General features: G+C 45.4%; 1 protein-coding gene across 1 annotated transcript in view; it reads right to left on the bottom strand.

Annotated features, from left to right (window-relative positions):
* The window catches only part of Tmem178b (transmembrane protein 178B), a 375806-nt gene that overhangs the window by 228631 nt on the left and 129224 nt on the right, over window positions 1–17951 (bottom strand). Inside the window, exon 2 of the mRNA XM_038317805.1 lies at window positions 16556–16669. Coding sequence (XP_038173733.1) covers window positions 16556–16669 — 114 coding nt within the window. The remainder of the gene's footprint in view (window positions 1–16555; window positions 16670–17951) is intronic.

Raw genomic sequence — 17951 nt, 5'->3', positions numbered from 1 at the left:
CCAGAAAGCCTAGGGAAACCACGCATCCAGAGGAGGTCTGGCTGCTCCTCCCTTGCTTTCTTGGCTCACCCGTTGGTCGTTCCCAGCTGAGGAAGCCTCCGATTCCCAGAGGCCTGTGGAGGTTGTTAAGAGACCACACTAGAGGACCCCTTAGCTGATCTAAAAGACATGGGCCACTCCTTTACGCGTCCTCTGCCATGAAATTTTTATAAAGCTCAACCTCAAGAAAGAAAAAGGGAGTCTGGGACCGTGTTCAATTATTCACAGCTCCAACCCAGGAAGACAGCAAAACCCTTCTTCTGGGAGTAAGTGATAGCCACTCATTGACTTTCCCCTCTCGTGACTCCGAGAGGAGAATCACACTTAAAAAAAATGCAGGAGAAGAAAAGCTTCTTAAATCTGAGTTCATAAACAACTAGTGAGTTTACAAATTGTTTCAGTTAACTTTTATTTTTCACTAATCATTTTAATATTTTTCAGCTGATTAGGAAAAAGAAATAAAACACCAAGGGCTTGGTCTTGGTGTATCTACATTTCTATAACTAAAACACATATGAAAATGATTTTATGAGCTAATGGCTATGATAAAAGGGAACTTGATTAACAACAGGGATTTTTTTTAAGAGTCAGCCTTGAGACTTATGGGCCAAAATTACATACGTCATGCATGTATTAGAGACTTGTCTATTTTCCATTGCTACAATAGAATGCCTGACACTGAGTAATTTGTAAAGAAAACATTATTTACTTATCCTATGATTCTAGTCCAAGAGCATAGTGCCAGTGAGGGTCTCATGAAACTTCAATTCACAAAGGGGATGTGCAAAGGAGACAAGAGTCAAGGGTCACCCCTACTTTGGAACAACCTGCATTTTTATCATTTTTTATAGGAGGTGTGAGGTGGGGTCTTACTCCGTAGCCCAAACTGACCTGGGCCTTCTGATCCTCCTGATGCAGCTCCCGAGTGCAGGAATTACAGCTGTGCACCAACACTCACAGTAACAACCCACCCTTGTGGAAACTAATCGTCTTAGTTTGGGTTTCTATCGCAATATGACCACAACAGCTCTTACAAATGAAAATGTTTAATTGGGGCTGGCTTACAGTTTCAGAGATTTAGTCCATTAGCCTCATGGTGGGTGGCATGCAGGCAGACATGGTGCTGGAGAAGGAGTTGAGAGTTCTGCATCGTGACCCACAGGCAATAGGAAATGAACTGTCCCATGCTGGGTGTATCTTGAGCATATGTGAGAACTTAAAACCTGCCCCCACAGTGACATACCTCCTCCAACAAGGCCACACCCACTCCAAAAAGGCCACATCTCCTAAAAGTGCCACTCCCTATAGGAGTATTCAAACACATGAGTCTATGGGGTGATGTAGGTGGGTCTTCTATCTATCTGTTGCTTTCATTGATTAATTAATAAAGAAAACTGGTTGGCCTGATAGGTCAGAACATAGGTAGGCAGGGAAGACAGAACAGAATTCTGGGAGGAAGAAGGCAGTGAGTCAGTCGCCATGAAGCCAGCCACCAAGTCAGACATGCTGAATCTTTCCTGGTAAGCCACCACCTCATGGTGCTACACACATTATTAGAAATGGATTAACCAAGATGTGAGAATTAGCCAGTAAGAGGCTAGAGCTAATGGGCCAGGCAGTGTTTAAATGAATACAATTTGTGTGTTGTTATTTTGGGTGTAAAGCTAGCCGTGTGCGATCCAGGCGGGATGAAAAGCAGGCCTGCCCACAGCTCCTTTCACTACAATGGGGGCTTTTCCTATTCAAACTACCACACTAATCCAGTCCCATGAGAAGGGCAAATCCCATCATTAGATCATAATCTAGTATTTCTTAGCAGCACTGCCCTTCCAACATTAGCATAATTGCAAGCGAATGTCAACGTGAGTTTTGGAGAGGACAACATATTTGAATAAATGATTGATGTGTTTGGGTCCATTTTAAATGCCACTGTTATGACCTGGGTTCAATTAACTTTTGAAAATATTATTTCTGGATATAAGAAAAGAAGTATCAGCTCAACAAAAATATATAATTAGTTCAAGACAGCCTGTGTTCTAGAAGTTTCCAGTGTTCCTTGCCCATAGGCATTACTGATAAATATCGTTCTCAGCTGTAAGAACCAGGAACTGTACACCTGTGAGGAGGTTACAAAACAGCCACAGGAGCTAGTGTGGATTTCGTGAGTCTCAGAATCTCAGATCTCCCCATGTTGCTTACTTGCACATCAGTATACCCATTTCCTTAGCGAGTGGCCTTACCCCCTTATCCTATGAGTCTCAAATCTCACTGCTAAAGGTCTACGTTAGAAACATTATCTGAGACTTAGGATGTCATCCACGGCTTCTCACAGAGGCCAGATTCTGCTTCCTCCATCCACCCCGTACTAAGGTATCATAAAGTCATACTGCTCATACTACATGGCTCCTCAATGAGGTCTTTAACCTCTGCTAGCCTCAGTTTCTTCAACTGTCAAACAGATATGGCATGTGTCTCGTGGTAGTTGGTGTTTCTATGACATGTCCCTGGCACATCTGTGTTAAGCACTCTCAGTATTTGGTCATTATATTATCACATACTCCATGTGTGTGGGAATTGTGGCCTCTTCCACCCAAAGCTAGAAGAGTTCCTGGTGAATGGGAGAAACACAATACATCTTATTTGAATAAATGATTAATATTTTTGGGTCCATCTTAAATGCCACTCTTACGACCTGCTTTCTTCTCCTTCTCTGGATGCTACGATGGCATTTTGTCTGTCATCCTTGGGCACTGGCACTCACCATCTTCACGTCACGCCCCATTTCATTCTCTCAGAGATGCTAGGTTCACTGGTCACACCCACTCCTGCCTCCACTGCTGTCTCTCTCACACGCCGTCAGTTGTCACCATCAGTGAAGGCCAGACCCACAAGGTCATTCTAAGTACCACCAAAGATAGCACCTGGTTCCACAGCTCTGACTGGAACTTGTAAACACTCAGGATCCCAGCGCCTCTATCCTCGTTTCAAGAGGAAACGTAGTGTAGTTAGTGGTTTTTATTACGTCATATGTTTCTCGGCTGTGCTAAACAAGTAGCTGGCTATCAACCCTTAACCATACACCAGACATCCCTACTCCTTCCAATGTGGAATCATTTTAACGTCCTAGAAAGGAAAAGCTTTCCTCGAGCTCCTAAGAGTAGAAACCAAAGCAACACAGGCGAGGAGGATGGTACTTCTCATGTGACACTCTGAAAAATCTACGATGGTGGAGTGGGGAGGAACGACATTAGCAGGCCAGGGTGGGGGAAAAGGAACAGCTCGGGAGGGGCTGGCATGGAACTTGGCATCAGCATTACACTGAGTCCACACTTTGGGACAACTCCCTGAAGGGACCTTTCCCTTCCCCTCTTACCCATTCCCCTGAGAGGATGCTCACCCCTGAGCTTTGAGGAGAAAGTAACTTGTGTACCATTGCAGTCCCTAGTTTCCATGGCAACCAGGCAGGCTCTGAAAGTGCTGGGAGTGAGGCCGTGCTTTGGGGTGATGGATGGAATAAAGATGTTGATGTCAGTCAAACGTGTCACCTCCACGCCGTGTTTAGCAGCCTCTCGGCTTCAGAGAGGTTTACACACACACACACACCTCCAGCTGCTCATTGGTGTCAGGTGCCCAAGCAGAGAGCCTCAGGGAACTGTATATTAATTAGCTTCATTTTACCAATATGAACTAAGACTGGAGGCAGAGACTGAAAAAAATCCCTAGCACCAAGTACACTTGATGTTCCTCAGCTGGGTTTCAGGGTTTCATTCATATGAACCCACAAAGGGCACATCATGGGACATTCATTAATTAGTTATGGGCTGAGAACAGGGAATGGGGAGTCAACATTTGCCAAGGGGGCTGGGCATGCCAGCCTTGGGGGAAGGGGAATCCTGCCTAAGAAAGGCAGGTGTAGGCAGAGTGGGGATGGCAAGTTCATTCAGAGGCAAAATTGCCTAGAAAGTAGAAAGATGCAAAGACTCTAGCTTTCTATTCTAAAAACCTCATTTGTGAGTCACTTAGTTAGAATTCAGAACCCATTTCTCAAGAAGTCCTGTCTATTATAAATGATGATTGGGTTTTTAGGGTAGTCCACAAAAGCTCTTTAGCTCATAAATGTAGATGAAATACTATACATTTGCAATGAAAGGCAGTAGAAAAAATCCTGTTGTGATACCAGTAATTAAATGAAAAAGAAAAACAGAGAAGTGGAAAATAAATAGCTTTCTTTCATTTCCTTTGAATGCTTCAGCTCTTAGATGGAGGGGTGCAGCCAGCTTGCTCATTGCCTCGTTTACAATAGGTAATGGCTTAGAAGAACAGGCATGGTGGGGAAGGGGAGAAGACGGAGGGGAGCGATCCACTCGGAGAGAAGAAGGGGAATGGGCATGCCTGGTGAGATGTGGGTGCCTCCCAAGGGTGGGTAGGCAGAAAAGTACAGACTCTGACATCACAGTATCCTGGATTCAGTGTCTAAATACATGTCTCTCTCCCTGAAGCTTTGGGGGTCTTCTTATCTCTTACAGTTTCCTTCCTAGGAAACTCGGCAGATTGTGTCAGAAGAATGTTTACTCAGTGGATTCTGGGACCCAGAGCAGGCCCACTACACCACAGGACCTGCTACTCAGGTTCTGGGAAGGTCATAACAGCCTCCAGTACTGGCCTCTTTAGGGGTCACTCAGATGTAGAGAGCCACTTACTCCAGATCACTCCACTTCAATGGTCCATATTTGAGAAGTGATCAGTGTGGGAGAATTAAGGCCCAGCCATTTCAGCCTGAATCAAGAGACTGTGCAGGGTCACGCCTAGGCCAGTGTTTCCCAGGGGCCGCCATCACACTGATGGAGGAGGGTCATCTGTCTATGTGTTACTTTCATTGGTTAATAAAGAAACTGCCTTGGCCCTTTAATAGGACAGAAAATTAGGTAGGCAGAGTAGACAGAACAGAATTGTGGGAGAAAGAAAGCACAGTCAGGCAGATACCTCAGGCAGACACCATGCCTCTCCTCTCAGAGACAGACGCAGGTTAAGATGTCTCCTGGTAAGCCACCCCTCGTGGTGCTACACAGATTACTAAATATGGATTAAAGCAAGATGTGAGAATTAGCCAGTAAGAGGCTGAAACTAATGGGCCAGGCAGTGTTTAAAAGAATACAGTTTCCATGTAATTATTTTGGGTAAAGCTAGCCGGGTGGTGGGAAGTAGCCCGCAGCTCCCATCACTACAGTCACACAAGCATCCCAGCCTAGACTCTCCTTCCCTCTGCAGTTACCTCCCAGAGGACATTCTTGTGACAGCCTGGCCTAGATCAGGCACAGGTAGATGCTGAAAACTTCGTTCTTTATCCTTTCCTTCAAGGAGTCAAGATCAGAAAAAAAAAAAAAAAAGACCAGTAATGTCTCAGAAGTTCTGGAGCTGTGGGTACTGGGAGTCCAAAGGTAGAGTGCAAAACCAAGGTCTGACTGACATAAAGAAATATGCACTCTTCCCTCTGTGAAAAGGGCTAGACTATCTAAGTAACCTACAAGGATGCGCTTTTAATATGCGCATGGTCAAGTTAGAACTTGGAAGTAGCATCCTTATAAGAAACACAAGGATTGCTCATTTGGAATAGCTGTGTTCAATAAAATAGCCACTGGCCACCTGTGACTATTTAAATGTAAATTAACTCAGATCAAATAAAAATTTAAAACTCAGTTTCTTGATTAAAGTAGTCATATCTCTCTTTTTTCTTTGACAATTTCATACTACCATATAATAAGTTTTGGTTAACACACACACACACACACAACCCTCTCTATCTCATCTCCCTGCCTCTTTCCATTCTTCCCAGTGAGTCTTCCTCTTACTTTCATGTAAAGAAGTCTTATATCAAGTACTCAGCAACCGTAATGGCGAAAGTAAAATGCTGCAGGTCCCCGAGTGGCTGCAGTGGGCAGTGGGTCCCCAAAGCAGCCATTCCCAGGCAGGGATGGCACAGTTCCCCGAGTGGCTACAGTGGGCTATGAGGGGTCACGAGTCCCAGACAGGGAGCTACATGGTGGGTGAGAGACCTCAATAGGGCAGCCAGTCCAATAAGAAGAGACAGACAGATAGGCACACCATGAGACTATGCCGCAGGTCTCCGAAAGCAGCTGGTCCTGGGCAGGAAGCCTCACAGCGGCAGCAGGCAAGAGACAGAGACATGGATAGGCACACCATGAAGAGTGAGGTTGGATATTTATTTACTGGGTTATGGAAGGGAAGAGGAGATGGGAGAAGAGCAGAGGGAGAGGGAGAGAGGGGGGTGGGAAGGGGAGAAGTGGGGAGAGACAGAAAAGAAAGGGACTCAACCGGGCGGTGGTGGGCATGCCTTTAATCCCAGCACTCGGAAGGCAGAGGCAGACGGATCTCTTTGAGTTCAAGGCCAGCCTGGTCTACAAGAGCTAGTTCCAGGACAGGCTCCAAAGCCACAGAGAAACTCTGTCTCGAAAAAGAAAGGGACTCAGGCTGGAAGCTAAAGATCAGTTTGCCTTAGCCTCAGGGAGGGAGTGGGTGTGGCTTCTCTCTTAAAGGGACAGAGCAGACCATTACAGTTATAAAATGTGGTTTGTGGCTACCATGTCAGGCAGTGCAGATACTTATCACAGCAGGAAGTTCCTTTAGACGGTGCTAATTGGAATACTGAGTTTGAAGGGATCTAAGAACGTCTCATTGCATCCTATACTAATTTCCATGGAGTATATAACCTGATATATATATATGCATATATATATGCAAGGAGAGCGAAGCACGTCAGATACCATTAAGTCTGCATTTCCTCTCTCAAGACCTCTAGACCAGATTCCATGAACAACTACTTCAGGGAGGCCACAATAACCTGGAACCATGCAGACCTCCTGGCTTACTATGACCTCCAAGTTCAAAGTAGAATTAAATACTATGGAAAGAAGAGAGAAAACAGGGAAGAACACAGGGCAGGAAGGGGACAGCTCCCAAAAATCATCTGTAGCTTAGAGGAAATTTGCAAGGAAGCCCATTGCCCTGCAGTTTGGGTCCTCCTCACTAGGGAGTTCAAATGCTTAGAAGCCACACTCACAGCCAAGACTTGCCCTGCGGACCACGGTGGGGGGGGGGGGTTGAGGGGGTTGCAAGCAGAGAGAGAGAGAGAGAGAGGAGTGTCCCACCTATTCATCTGCATACTTCCAGCAGGCCTTCTCTAAGCAGCCAGCATTCTCCCAGGATCCTCCTCTGTAACAAGCGTTCACTTTTTCACAGTACCTATGAAAAATGCATATATCCTCCTGGAAGGCGGGGCTGTGCTCCAGCAGGAAGACCAAAGCTTTCTGAAGAGCCTAGACAATTTTTGTTACAAATGCATTCACACTGTTTGTCTTCAGAGCTCAGGAGTGTTCCTTTTTAGACACCAAGTACATAAATCTTCTCTTAGAAGCATGTTGTTGTCTAAACAGCATTCTTATTGGATACAACTCATAAATTAAGGGTTGCTGCTATGCCACTGAGGATCTCAAACACTTGGGATTTTCTGCTCCAAGACTCTTTTCACAATATGCCGCTGTCACAAAATAACACCCTCAGCCATTTCCCACTCCCACGCCATGCACACCTGATGTGAGCTCCCAGAATACACACCTGTGCAGACAGCAAACTCACAACAGACGACTCGCACAGCCTCATGCAAGCCAGGCCCATCCATGCAGGCTTCCCTGAATATAACAGAAGAGCAGCCTTATCAGTGAAAATACCATTGCAGAGGTATTCATTTCCCCTGGGTCCCACCAGGACCTCAGCACCTAGGATACTGCCTTGGTTCCAACATTAAAGCATCTAATATTGGTTGGCATCAGACTCTATGCAGTTACCAAGAGATCTTTCATGAATCATTTTGTTCCACTTATACCTTATAATAAGTCTCCAGGCAGGAATTACTACCTCGGCTTTTCAGATGACATGTACTAGGTTCAAAAAGCTTGAAACTGTTTGCCTGGGGTCAAATATCTGAAGATGTAGCAGAGCCCAAACTCAACCTGGTGTCCCAGTGTGAAGCCTGCTTCTGAGTAATTTAGTGCTTTGTAGATCCAAGACATAGATTTAAGGCCAGGTATTTAAACATATAATGTAAAAAGGAAAGAAAGGAAGAAAGAAAGAAAGAAAGAAAGAAAGAAAGAAAGAAAGAAAGAAAGAAATTCACCTCACCCATGTTTCTTTGTTCAAAGCACAACTTGGGTGGATGGGAATTAAACCCCCAAAGTTATACACCCATACCAAGACAGGCCCGTGTGAGAAGACTTGCCAAAGCAAGCTCCAGCTCCCAGCTCCCAGGGCTCATGCTGTCTTCTGCCTGAGCTACCTTTGACCAGAACAGCTCATAACATGCCCCTCAATCCAAAAGTTCTCCTCCTTGAATGTGTTACAGGCTCACATAGGATTCTGGGACCCATCCCTGCATCTCCCAGTTCAATGTCTGGATTACTAGCTAGAAATTTGCATTTCTATTTCCAGATTCAACTGACTGCCTGGCCATGGACCCAGAACTATAAGACTGGGTAAGACTTTGACAGACTCCACAGTTAGAAAGGACATTGCAACTCTTTCTGTTATGCCCTGTCACCTCCCAGACACCTGTCTGCAATTCCACCCATGTTGAGAACCTCTTTCCCCAGTTCCATCACCAAACCTAATGGCAGTTGGAACTCTGTGTGGCCTTATATCTTGTTGTGGGCATAGCAAACCCTGTGTACCCCAATTTTCACTTGGCCACTATTCTCTATTGCATATTTTCCTTCTCTAATACTTCAGGTTTCTTGGGAAACTGGGACTTTATTCCCTTTGGCTAGGCCTCCTCCCAAGAAATTGCATGGTGCCCCGAATCCAATAGTCACACATCCAATTTCATTCTCTCTGCCCTGGCCTTGATGCCAGAAGTCTGCCTGCCTACACCCCTGCCTTGCTCCAGCATTCCATTTGAGCTGTCCTTGGTTCTGGCACACTGAGCCTGCACCAAGTGCCTCCTCTTTACTATAGCAACCAATGCTGGATGCTGAGCTCTGATTGGTTAACTGTTGGAAAGACTTACCTTCAGCACTGAGCTTCCTGGTCAGCACCTAGAGCTTGGACAGCTCCCACAAGAGAGACCAGACAGGCAGATCCAGCACAGACCCCAAGCACACCGCACCTCTGTGATTTGGTAGCCTTACCTTATGCTAAATTTTGCTTTTATTTTCCCCACAATGAATCCTTGCTGATTTAAGTATGGAAGTTGGGAACTACGACACATATAAATTGGCAACACTGTCCTGTACACTCTTTATAGTCAATAAACACCAAACAACCAGCGGTTTGGTCCCTTGCCTGGCCAGCACATAGAACTATATCATCCAATTTGGGAAGCAGAATATCTTTTAACATCCCTTCTAGCACCAAACGTGAGAACTCTCACAGCAAAAAAACCCCTATGGATATTGCGAGAGTTAATGAACAAATGGAGGAAGGAGGCCAGTGGGCACTGCCCAGTTCCCCTGGTGGCATCCAGAGCAGTCTACTCGGCCAGCAGAAAACAACTTCCAATCTGCAGAAGCTGCGAGAACGCCTCCAGGCCAGACTCCTGACTAATTCCCAGCGCAAAATTGAACCTGCACATTCATATGAATTGTGGCTTGAGGGCTGCAGCAAGGCCAGCACAATAGCTCTCGGGTGGTTTTTCAGTGCATGTCTTTAACACAGAAGACTTCACCACACTCCTCTCCACTCCTGCTCCAGACATCTAGCTTTCTCTTCAGCTCAAGAGCTCTCTCTCTCTCTCTCTCTCTTTCCCCAGCCAATTTCAGCATTGACTTTCACCAGACCAACTAGATAAGCAGGGGAATAGGTATTTACATGTGTACCTCCACGTTACTGGAATCATCAATTTAGAAAATGCTATCCAGGGAAGGTCAGATGGTTCATCTGACTAGGTGACCTGCTTTATGGCAAGATCCCAAGAGAGTGGGATGAAGATATACATCTGGGCAGAGAGGAGAGCTGTCCTTGCGTGAGTTGTGCTGAAAGGGGGGGGGGGACGTCTAAGTGCAATGTCCTGTTAAGGGGTTTGCGTTCCCTGCCTGGCTTGTTTCACTAACACCACAGGGTCTAGGAGAGCAGGCTCAGGGCAGCCTCTGGGCTGCAGGCTGTTTGGATGTCCCAAAAGGTTCACAATGTTCCCTGCAGGAGCTAGGTCAGCGAGACATGCAATGGTTTGCAAAAAGCAAGGACTTTTCGTTACCAGGCAACGTATAGCAAGGCTCTGTTGGTTGGATGTCTGTGCTACCAAGCTTTCCCAGTTCCAGAGATGGCATCTTGCTCCTAAAGGCCCCTCCGGATGCCACTCTTGCAAGCAAGAGACAGCTCACAACAGATTGCACACAGTCAGAACCTAGCACCGGCTGGGCCCAGAAAGCAGAAGCAGAAGAAGGAAAAGGGCTGAACTGCAGGGGACCTAAGATGCTAATGTTGGGAATGTTTACCTCATTAGGCTGCTTTACATAACGTAAGCCAAAAACAGAAATGGGAGAGAAAGATTGCTGGAGGCCAAAGTTCAGGCATGGGTTCTGAGTCTTTAATCTGAGGTTCCTTTGAGGCTGAGATGGATCTCCATGTAGTTCCTCCCTGCCTGGCCTGGTTACTTTATCTGCAAAGGAGCCACAGCAACAGACTAGGTTCCTCTGAGGAAATGGGATAACACTACAGCCCATGGGAACAAAGGATGGCTAGTTTATCACCAAGGTTGGTGGTTCTAGCCCAAGCCCCTTGATCTACAATATCTACCTTACCATGCAGAGATGGCTGGGGAAGAATGAGCCAGGAATATGGCCTGCTCTGAGATGCAGAAATCTGCAAAGTCCAAGTAGGAAGAAAATACTGGAGAAGAGCCGTCATAGAACGGAAAGTCAGGTGCCACTGAGCAAAGACCTAGCATAATGCCAATGCCACGGAGAGAGGTGGTAAGCCAACCTGTGGCGCAGAGTTGGGGGCAAACGGAGGAAGGCTCAGGTGGAAAACAGGTCCTGTAATTCCAGGAAGAGCAAATGGTGAGGAAGGGAGGATAGGAGAGGTATTGTACTGGTGTAGCATTGTCCCCATATGTGAGCCTTGGTCCCCCAAGCCTGAGCTGACCTATAAGAGCTTTGAGGAGCTGAGCATCCATTTGGTGTCTGCTGTGAGCATAAAAGCTCTGAGCTGTAATTTCTTGACCCTCTTAGCAGTAGGTCCATGTTGTCTGTCTGTGTGTGGGGAACATGAACAAATAGCCATTCACCCCAGATGGTGCATCCCAGATGACAACAAAGCAAAGAAACAGTTCCACCCAAAGTCTAGCTTAGTGTAGCCATTTGATTATTGGGGTGACATCGCACACAGCACAGAGGAAAAGTTGTTTATCAGAGTATAGGTGACTCAGATGAGGCTAAATCACTGAGATGTCCACTCCAGCATAGGTGACAGCTCACAAAACTGCATCCCTGGGGTTCCCTCCTTGCACAGCCCACAGGCAACTCTGATGGCGGGAGCAGCTCCTTTCTGCAGCAACTGGTGCTGCTTATGTAAGCTGGGTAAATCTTGCAACTTCCTGGGTTCCCAAAGCCTGATAAGTTGCAGGAGTTTCTCTCCTCCCGCCAGGATGGATGTTTCAATTCCCAGGAATTAACTACACAGCAGATGACTACAATGCCTTGTCTCCCACACAGTCTGGGTCTCTATCCCTGCCTCCCTCTCCTCCCTCCTTCCTCTCCTCTCTCTTCTCCCTCTCTGAGACAGGCTGGGCTTTTCTCTGCCATGCCCCACTCCTAGCTGCTGCATGGATAATTGTTCCATGCACAAATGTTCTCTACACGCTGATACAGCGGCTGTAACACAGGGGTGCAGGGCTCCCATACTAGAGGGGAACACAAGCCTGTCTGGGTCCTGCGTCTGTTCTAAGTACCTGGGGCATAGCTTCAAGGCCAAAGTGTGTGAGGTGGTGGCCTGAGGCCAGGAAGTCAAGAGAGGGCCTTCTTCCCTCCCTTTTCCCTCCCCACCGCCAGTTCCTTCCCAGCTGGAAAGGTGCAAAGCAGGCATCCAATCTAATGAGTTAAACCCTCAGTTCTAACAGGAGGAGGCTTAAAGAAAAAAAATCTAGCTTTCTTGGCTCTCAGCCTCTCAAAAGATAATGAAGAAGATAGGATTTCAGGAGTGGAGTCCCAGCGCCTTGATCTTCACTGCCAGGGGCAACCATCTGTGAGCTGAAACCTCTATCTTAGATGCCCACACCAAGCAGAATGACAAAACTGTGAGCTCACAGACACGCTGACTGAATCTCTTGGGGCTCTCACCTGGGGACTTCAGGTACAACGACCCACCCGCTAAGTCCCTGCCACGTAGATCAGGAAGTCAGACCAGGAGAGCCAGCCTTCTCACCTCTCAAGCATCTGTCTGTCTAGCAGCTTCTGTCCTGTTGCCTCTGCTAACCCAAGCCAGCTGCTGGGTCCTTGTTTCAGGTCACTGGGAGAGACTCCTCACCCACCCATCTGCCCTTGCTATCCCCTGAGCAAGTGTGTAGGATCCTAGCTATGCAGACAAGACAGGTCAGAGGACATAATAACAGGAAGGACAGAGGTAGAACCTTTTGGGGTGGCCTCCAGGGTTATGGGTGGGAGTGGTATACTTGAGGACACAGAGTCACTAAACAGGTGTTGCCGCCACAGACTGAATTACGGGCTGTGAAAGTCTCGCGGCAGTGTATTCTAGTACAAAGAGGGAGAGGAGCTGTTGCAATGCCCCGGCAGTGCCAGCCGGCTTCCCCCGGCCACTGGTAATCAGACTCTATCATGTGTTGAGTATTAAACCAGACAACTGTCCCAAACAGTGGCATTTGCTAAGTTAATCTCCTTGTTCACACCTTGATGGCCAACAACACAGTCCTGTCCTGGTCCAGCCCTGGAAATGGCAGGAGCCCTGATGGAGGAGAACAGAACACCTACAGTCCACAGAGGCAGCTGCCTGGCCCCTGCCTCCTGCCTGCGCTGGGACTAAAGCAAGCTGACAGCACAGAAGGGCAGCCAGGAGTGCGTGGACCAAGGACGAAGACTGAAGCTCTAGGAGGAGTCGTGTTATTCCCCATGGTAAGGAGGAGAACAAGACACCTATGAGACCTCACTAACCCTTGCCGTTCAAGCCAGGGTCACAACCTCATCCCAACTCACCCGGAGCACTGGAACACGAAGGCCACACCTCTGTTCCCCTCACAATTGCACACGCAAACGTGTACCAAGACCCCTCCTTTAACTCATGGGACAAGCACTTTACACACTGGGGTCTGGAAGCACAGTGCCCTATCTAAAGGTCATTTGATCCTTTCATGTGACCATGGGATGGGAGAGCCTAGAGCCCTACAGTTAAGCTTTGCGTTGGCGGGTTAACTTTTCAAAACGTGTAACATAGCTTTAAGTCAAATTGTGCCTTTTCCTACTTGAAAGCTTTTTTTTTTTCTTTTCTATAACAGGGGTCAGTGATTAAGACACATGCAAATTCCCCATGAAAAGTGTATGATCCAAAGTGAATCAAAGATCAAATGTTTGTCTTAAGTTATTTCATAACAAACAAGTTACAGCCCCCATCCTAGTTCTTCCTCTAAGGAAAAAAATAAGAGAAAAATTATAAAATATAAGATATTATGGTCACACTACAAAATGATAACCAGATGAATTTATTTTGTTCCATTTAGATTATTAAAGCACTCCATGACACAAAATTGGTGTAGGTTTTATCTTTCCAGCTATGGAGATAACAACTTGGCTTACATATATTGGTTAGGTAAGTACTCTATCCATGAGCTCCATCCCCGGCCCAAGAGATCAGGTTGTGGGTGGGGGTCTTCCCAATTTTTCAAAGCTAATCTCACAAACTTCCTAATGTTTACTTTCTTCCAATATATATCTTTTTCCCACAATGTAACTCATCTTTTATTTTTGTTTCCTGTTGATTTGAAAATAGTGATGTAGGATGTAGGACATTGCTCTGGTAGTGATTTCAGATCATAGGATGACTCCTGAGAGGCATGGCAATATAGCACAGTCTCCAAATATGCTACTTTCAGATTCCCCATATGTTTAACACAATATATTTCAAAAGAGATTTTTATGCATATTTCCAACCTCATGTTATCAAAATCTGACCTCTGAAAATTAACATGGACACAACCAAGCCTCCCCATCACGCCAGTATTTCCAGTTATACTTAGGACCAACTTCAATTGTGACAGATGCTCACTCGCCCTCTGGCTTAAAATAGCTGTCATAGATGTCAGGCATGGCAAATGCTCTCTGCCAGCTTAATAGCCCATTAGGTGACTTCATGAAAGAGGCAAATGAATCCATCACCAAAGGGGAGCATCAGCTTCACCCACCACCATGGGCTAGAGACCTCACACGTATCAATCGTTGAATTGGCTTTGATTTGTTAAAAATAGAAGTCAGTACACTGCTTGGCTATAGAAGCTGCCTGCTAGATTTTTCAGAATTCAACAGCACTATGCTTGGAGAATGAGCACCCCAGAGACACACAGAGTTCAAAGAGGACCTCCCACAAAGCTTCCTTCTCTCTCTCTCTTGGATGATGCCATGTGGTATACTTCCAAGGATGGCACGATGGAAAAGCTCTTGCAACTCTAGACATCTACCCTGGCCACAGCCAGTAGAGTTCACCAGGCTTCCCTTGAAGTGTCTGCAATTTACACTGAGATCATTCTCCTTCTGGCTGGAAAAACACACCCCACAAACTATTTTAATTGCTTGAAGCAATTCTACTATGTTGTAATTATCACACTGCCATGTAATTATTTGCTTTGTGAATGTCTGTCTCCAGCCCCACCCTTCTCCACCCCAGATTCTAGCTCCTTAGAAGAGCTCTCCACAGACTTGATATCCAGTATATGCCTGGTATGCAGAGAAACTTGGGAACCTCAGACAGACCAAGTCCATTTGAATTGGAAATGTCAGTAATTTTTCCTCTTATATTCTGAATCTTATTATGAATCCCAGAATCTATTATGCTTGTATGGCTAATCAACAAGACTTATGCACCTTGAACATCTCTTTAAGCAATGTTCACTAGACAGGTGTATTGTAAGAAATTGGAAATTATCGCCATATATTTCTGTATTTGGAGTCTTCCATGCCTACCATCCACAGAAATTAATAACCCTGATTACTTGAGTCTCTAAGGCCAATCTCACATTAAAATTAAATATGTATGTGATACACTTAACTCAATGGCTAGCACATGGGAACAGTCTGAACATTAGCTCTCTGTCCCTAGCTCTCATGCTACTTAGCGCCTCTACAGTGACAACAGTATGGCTTACAGGGTCATCCTCTGGCACCTACTCTGTCACCACAGACCAGGAGCATTGAGGGGCCATCATCTGGATGCCCCTGAAACCAGTGACTGTTCTCTTTTAATTTTACTTACTCTCTTTTACCTCTCCCTTCCCCACTCCAAGTTGTAGATGCATAAAATCCAGCCAAAAGCGGTGGGCTACACCCTGTGGGCTCTGCACATGCAATGATAACAAGGCAAGAAGATAACAATGAGACAAGAAGAATGTTCTAGCCTAAAGGACTGTCTTCTTCAGAGTTTATCAGCTAAGGGAGTCTGCCTATCAGGGTGTGATAAAAGAATGTTCATGTTTATGCAGCTATAAACTGAGCCCAATCCTTTGACTGTTGGGTGAAAAAAATGGCACAGGAAGAATACCTGGCAAACCCAATAGAAGTGTGTCATGGATGGGTCAACATGAAGAATGGGGCCAGCAGTGAGTGAGAGCTCCCTTGCCACAGACAGGCAATGTATTCCCATGGAGAAGTGTAAAAATAGCTAACCATCTCTGTTTGCTCATTAAGTCACTCTCTCACTGTAATGCAAGTCTCTAAGGATCCCTAGACTAGAAATTCCCAAACTATGGGCATAGATATTCACCTCTTCGCTGACTGATCACACATGAGCCAGCTGCTATCATTTGAAGGCACACAGACGCTTGGAAGCAGAGTCAACCCTCCTGCTTAATGACCTCCACCTAAGTGCAGATCCCCTAGGTACACGAGCATGCCTCACCCTTTACAAATAACAACACAGGGGACTAGCAGGTTGCCACAATAGTATTATAAGCAACTTAGAGATGTGCTGGAGTTAAGTCCCTAGAGCAGATCCCATCGGGTAGGTGGAATTTCAGATACCTACCAGAAGAATGAATTAAGATCACTGTCTAACTGAGAGTGGTTTGAGTTTTACTGGATTGGTTCGGTCTTTTTTAAAATCTAAAACAAACGCCACAAATCTACAATGCCATCAGAACCAACTCAGGCGATTCTGACCTACAGATAGTAGATCCATGCCAGTGTTCCGAAACCATCCACAGATCTCAGAAAGTATGTACAACCTCCCTCCCCCAAGCCCTCCAAATGACATCACGACACAGTCACAGTCAAAGGAACGCAGCTGCACTTACGCAGGGCATGCCACTCATCCTGGCGAATGGTCTTCGTGATGTTGAATGTGAGGTTCCTGGGGATGGTTGCTGAGGAGTAGTGGTACTTGATGTTCGTGCATCTCTCAATTTCTCCTGGAAGAGAGAAACAGAAAACCAAGTGTGAATGAGGCAGGGACCAACTCTTCCGCATCCTAGAATCCACACAACCATCCTGAAAAAAAAAGATATGTTTCATGTGGAGCATGATGAGAGTTACAGTTTATACTAGGCAATGAGCTTGACTCAAAATGAACAAGAGAGTAAAACTACAATCATATGGTACACCTTAGAAAGGAAAATGCATCTAGGGTCATGCATGGAGTGGAAGAATTAAAATTTGGACTATTAGAAGTTTTTTAAAGTGGTATCCATGTTTGCTTAGCCTTAAGAAAACATGCTTTCAAGAAAAGAAAAGAAAAAAAAAAGAAAACCATCTTTCAAAGTTTAAAAAGTTGATTGCACCTGAGAATAATATTTATCAATAACACTGAGGGTGTCTTCTTGCCTACCTATGCACGTGAACACACAACTACACACATACCTGCGCACACACACATATGCACACACCACCTTCAAGTTAAAAGAGGAATTTGCTCTTTACAGACCTTGAAAGAACAATATTCAACTTCATATAGAAAAACAAAACACCCAAGATAGCTAAAAGCAATCCTGTACAATTAAGGAACTTCCAGAGGTATCACCATCCTTCATTTTAAGCTCTTCTGCAGAGCTATAGTAATAACAAACAGTTTGGTATTGACATAAAAACAGGCAGGTGGGTCAATAAAATTGAATAGAAGACTCTGACAGAAATTAACGCTTGTGAACACCTGATTTTTGACAAAGAAGTCAAAATTACACAATGGAAAATAAAAGCATCTTCAATAAATGGTGTTGGCATAACTGAATGTTGGCATGTAGAAGAATGCAAATAGATCCATCTCTATCGCCCTGCATGAAATTCCCTGCACAAAATGCAAATCCAGTTACACTGGACCTAATAGAATAGAAATGAGAAATAGTCTTGAACACATAGGCACGGGAGACAGCTTGCTGGATAGAACACCAGTAGCACAGACACTGAGATCAACAATTAATAAATGGGACCTCGTGAAACTGAAAAGCTTTTTTAAGGCAAAAGACACTATCAGTAAGACAAAATGACAGCCTACAGAATGAAAAAAGATCTTCACCAACCCCATATCTGACATAGGGCCGATCTTCAAAATATATAAAGAACTCAAGAAACTGGGCATCAAAACCCCAAGCAATCCAATTTTTAAAATGAGGTACAGACCTAAACAGAGAATTCTCAACAGAAGAATCTCAAATTGCTGAGAAACACTTAAAGAAATGTTCATCATCCTTAGCCATC

The sequence above is a fragment of the Arvicola amphibius genome, chromosome 2 (genome assembly GCF_903992535.2).
Source record: "Arvicola amphibius chromosome 2, mArvAmp1.2, whole genome shotgun sequence".
In the NCBI taxonomy this organism is placed as follows: domain Eukaryota; kingdom Metazoa; phylum Chordata; class Mammalia; order Rodentia; family Cricetidae; genus Arvicola; species Arvicola amphibius.
Note: the sequence above shows the minus strand (reverse complement) of the source record. Positions and strands in the feature narration are given on the sequence as shown.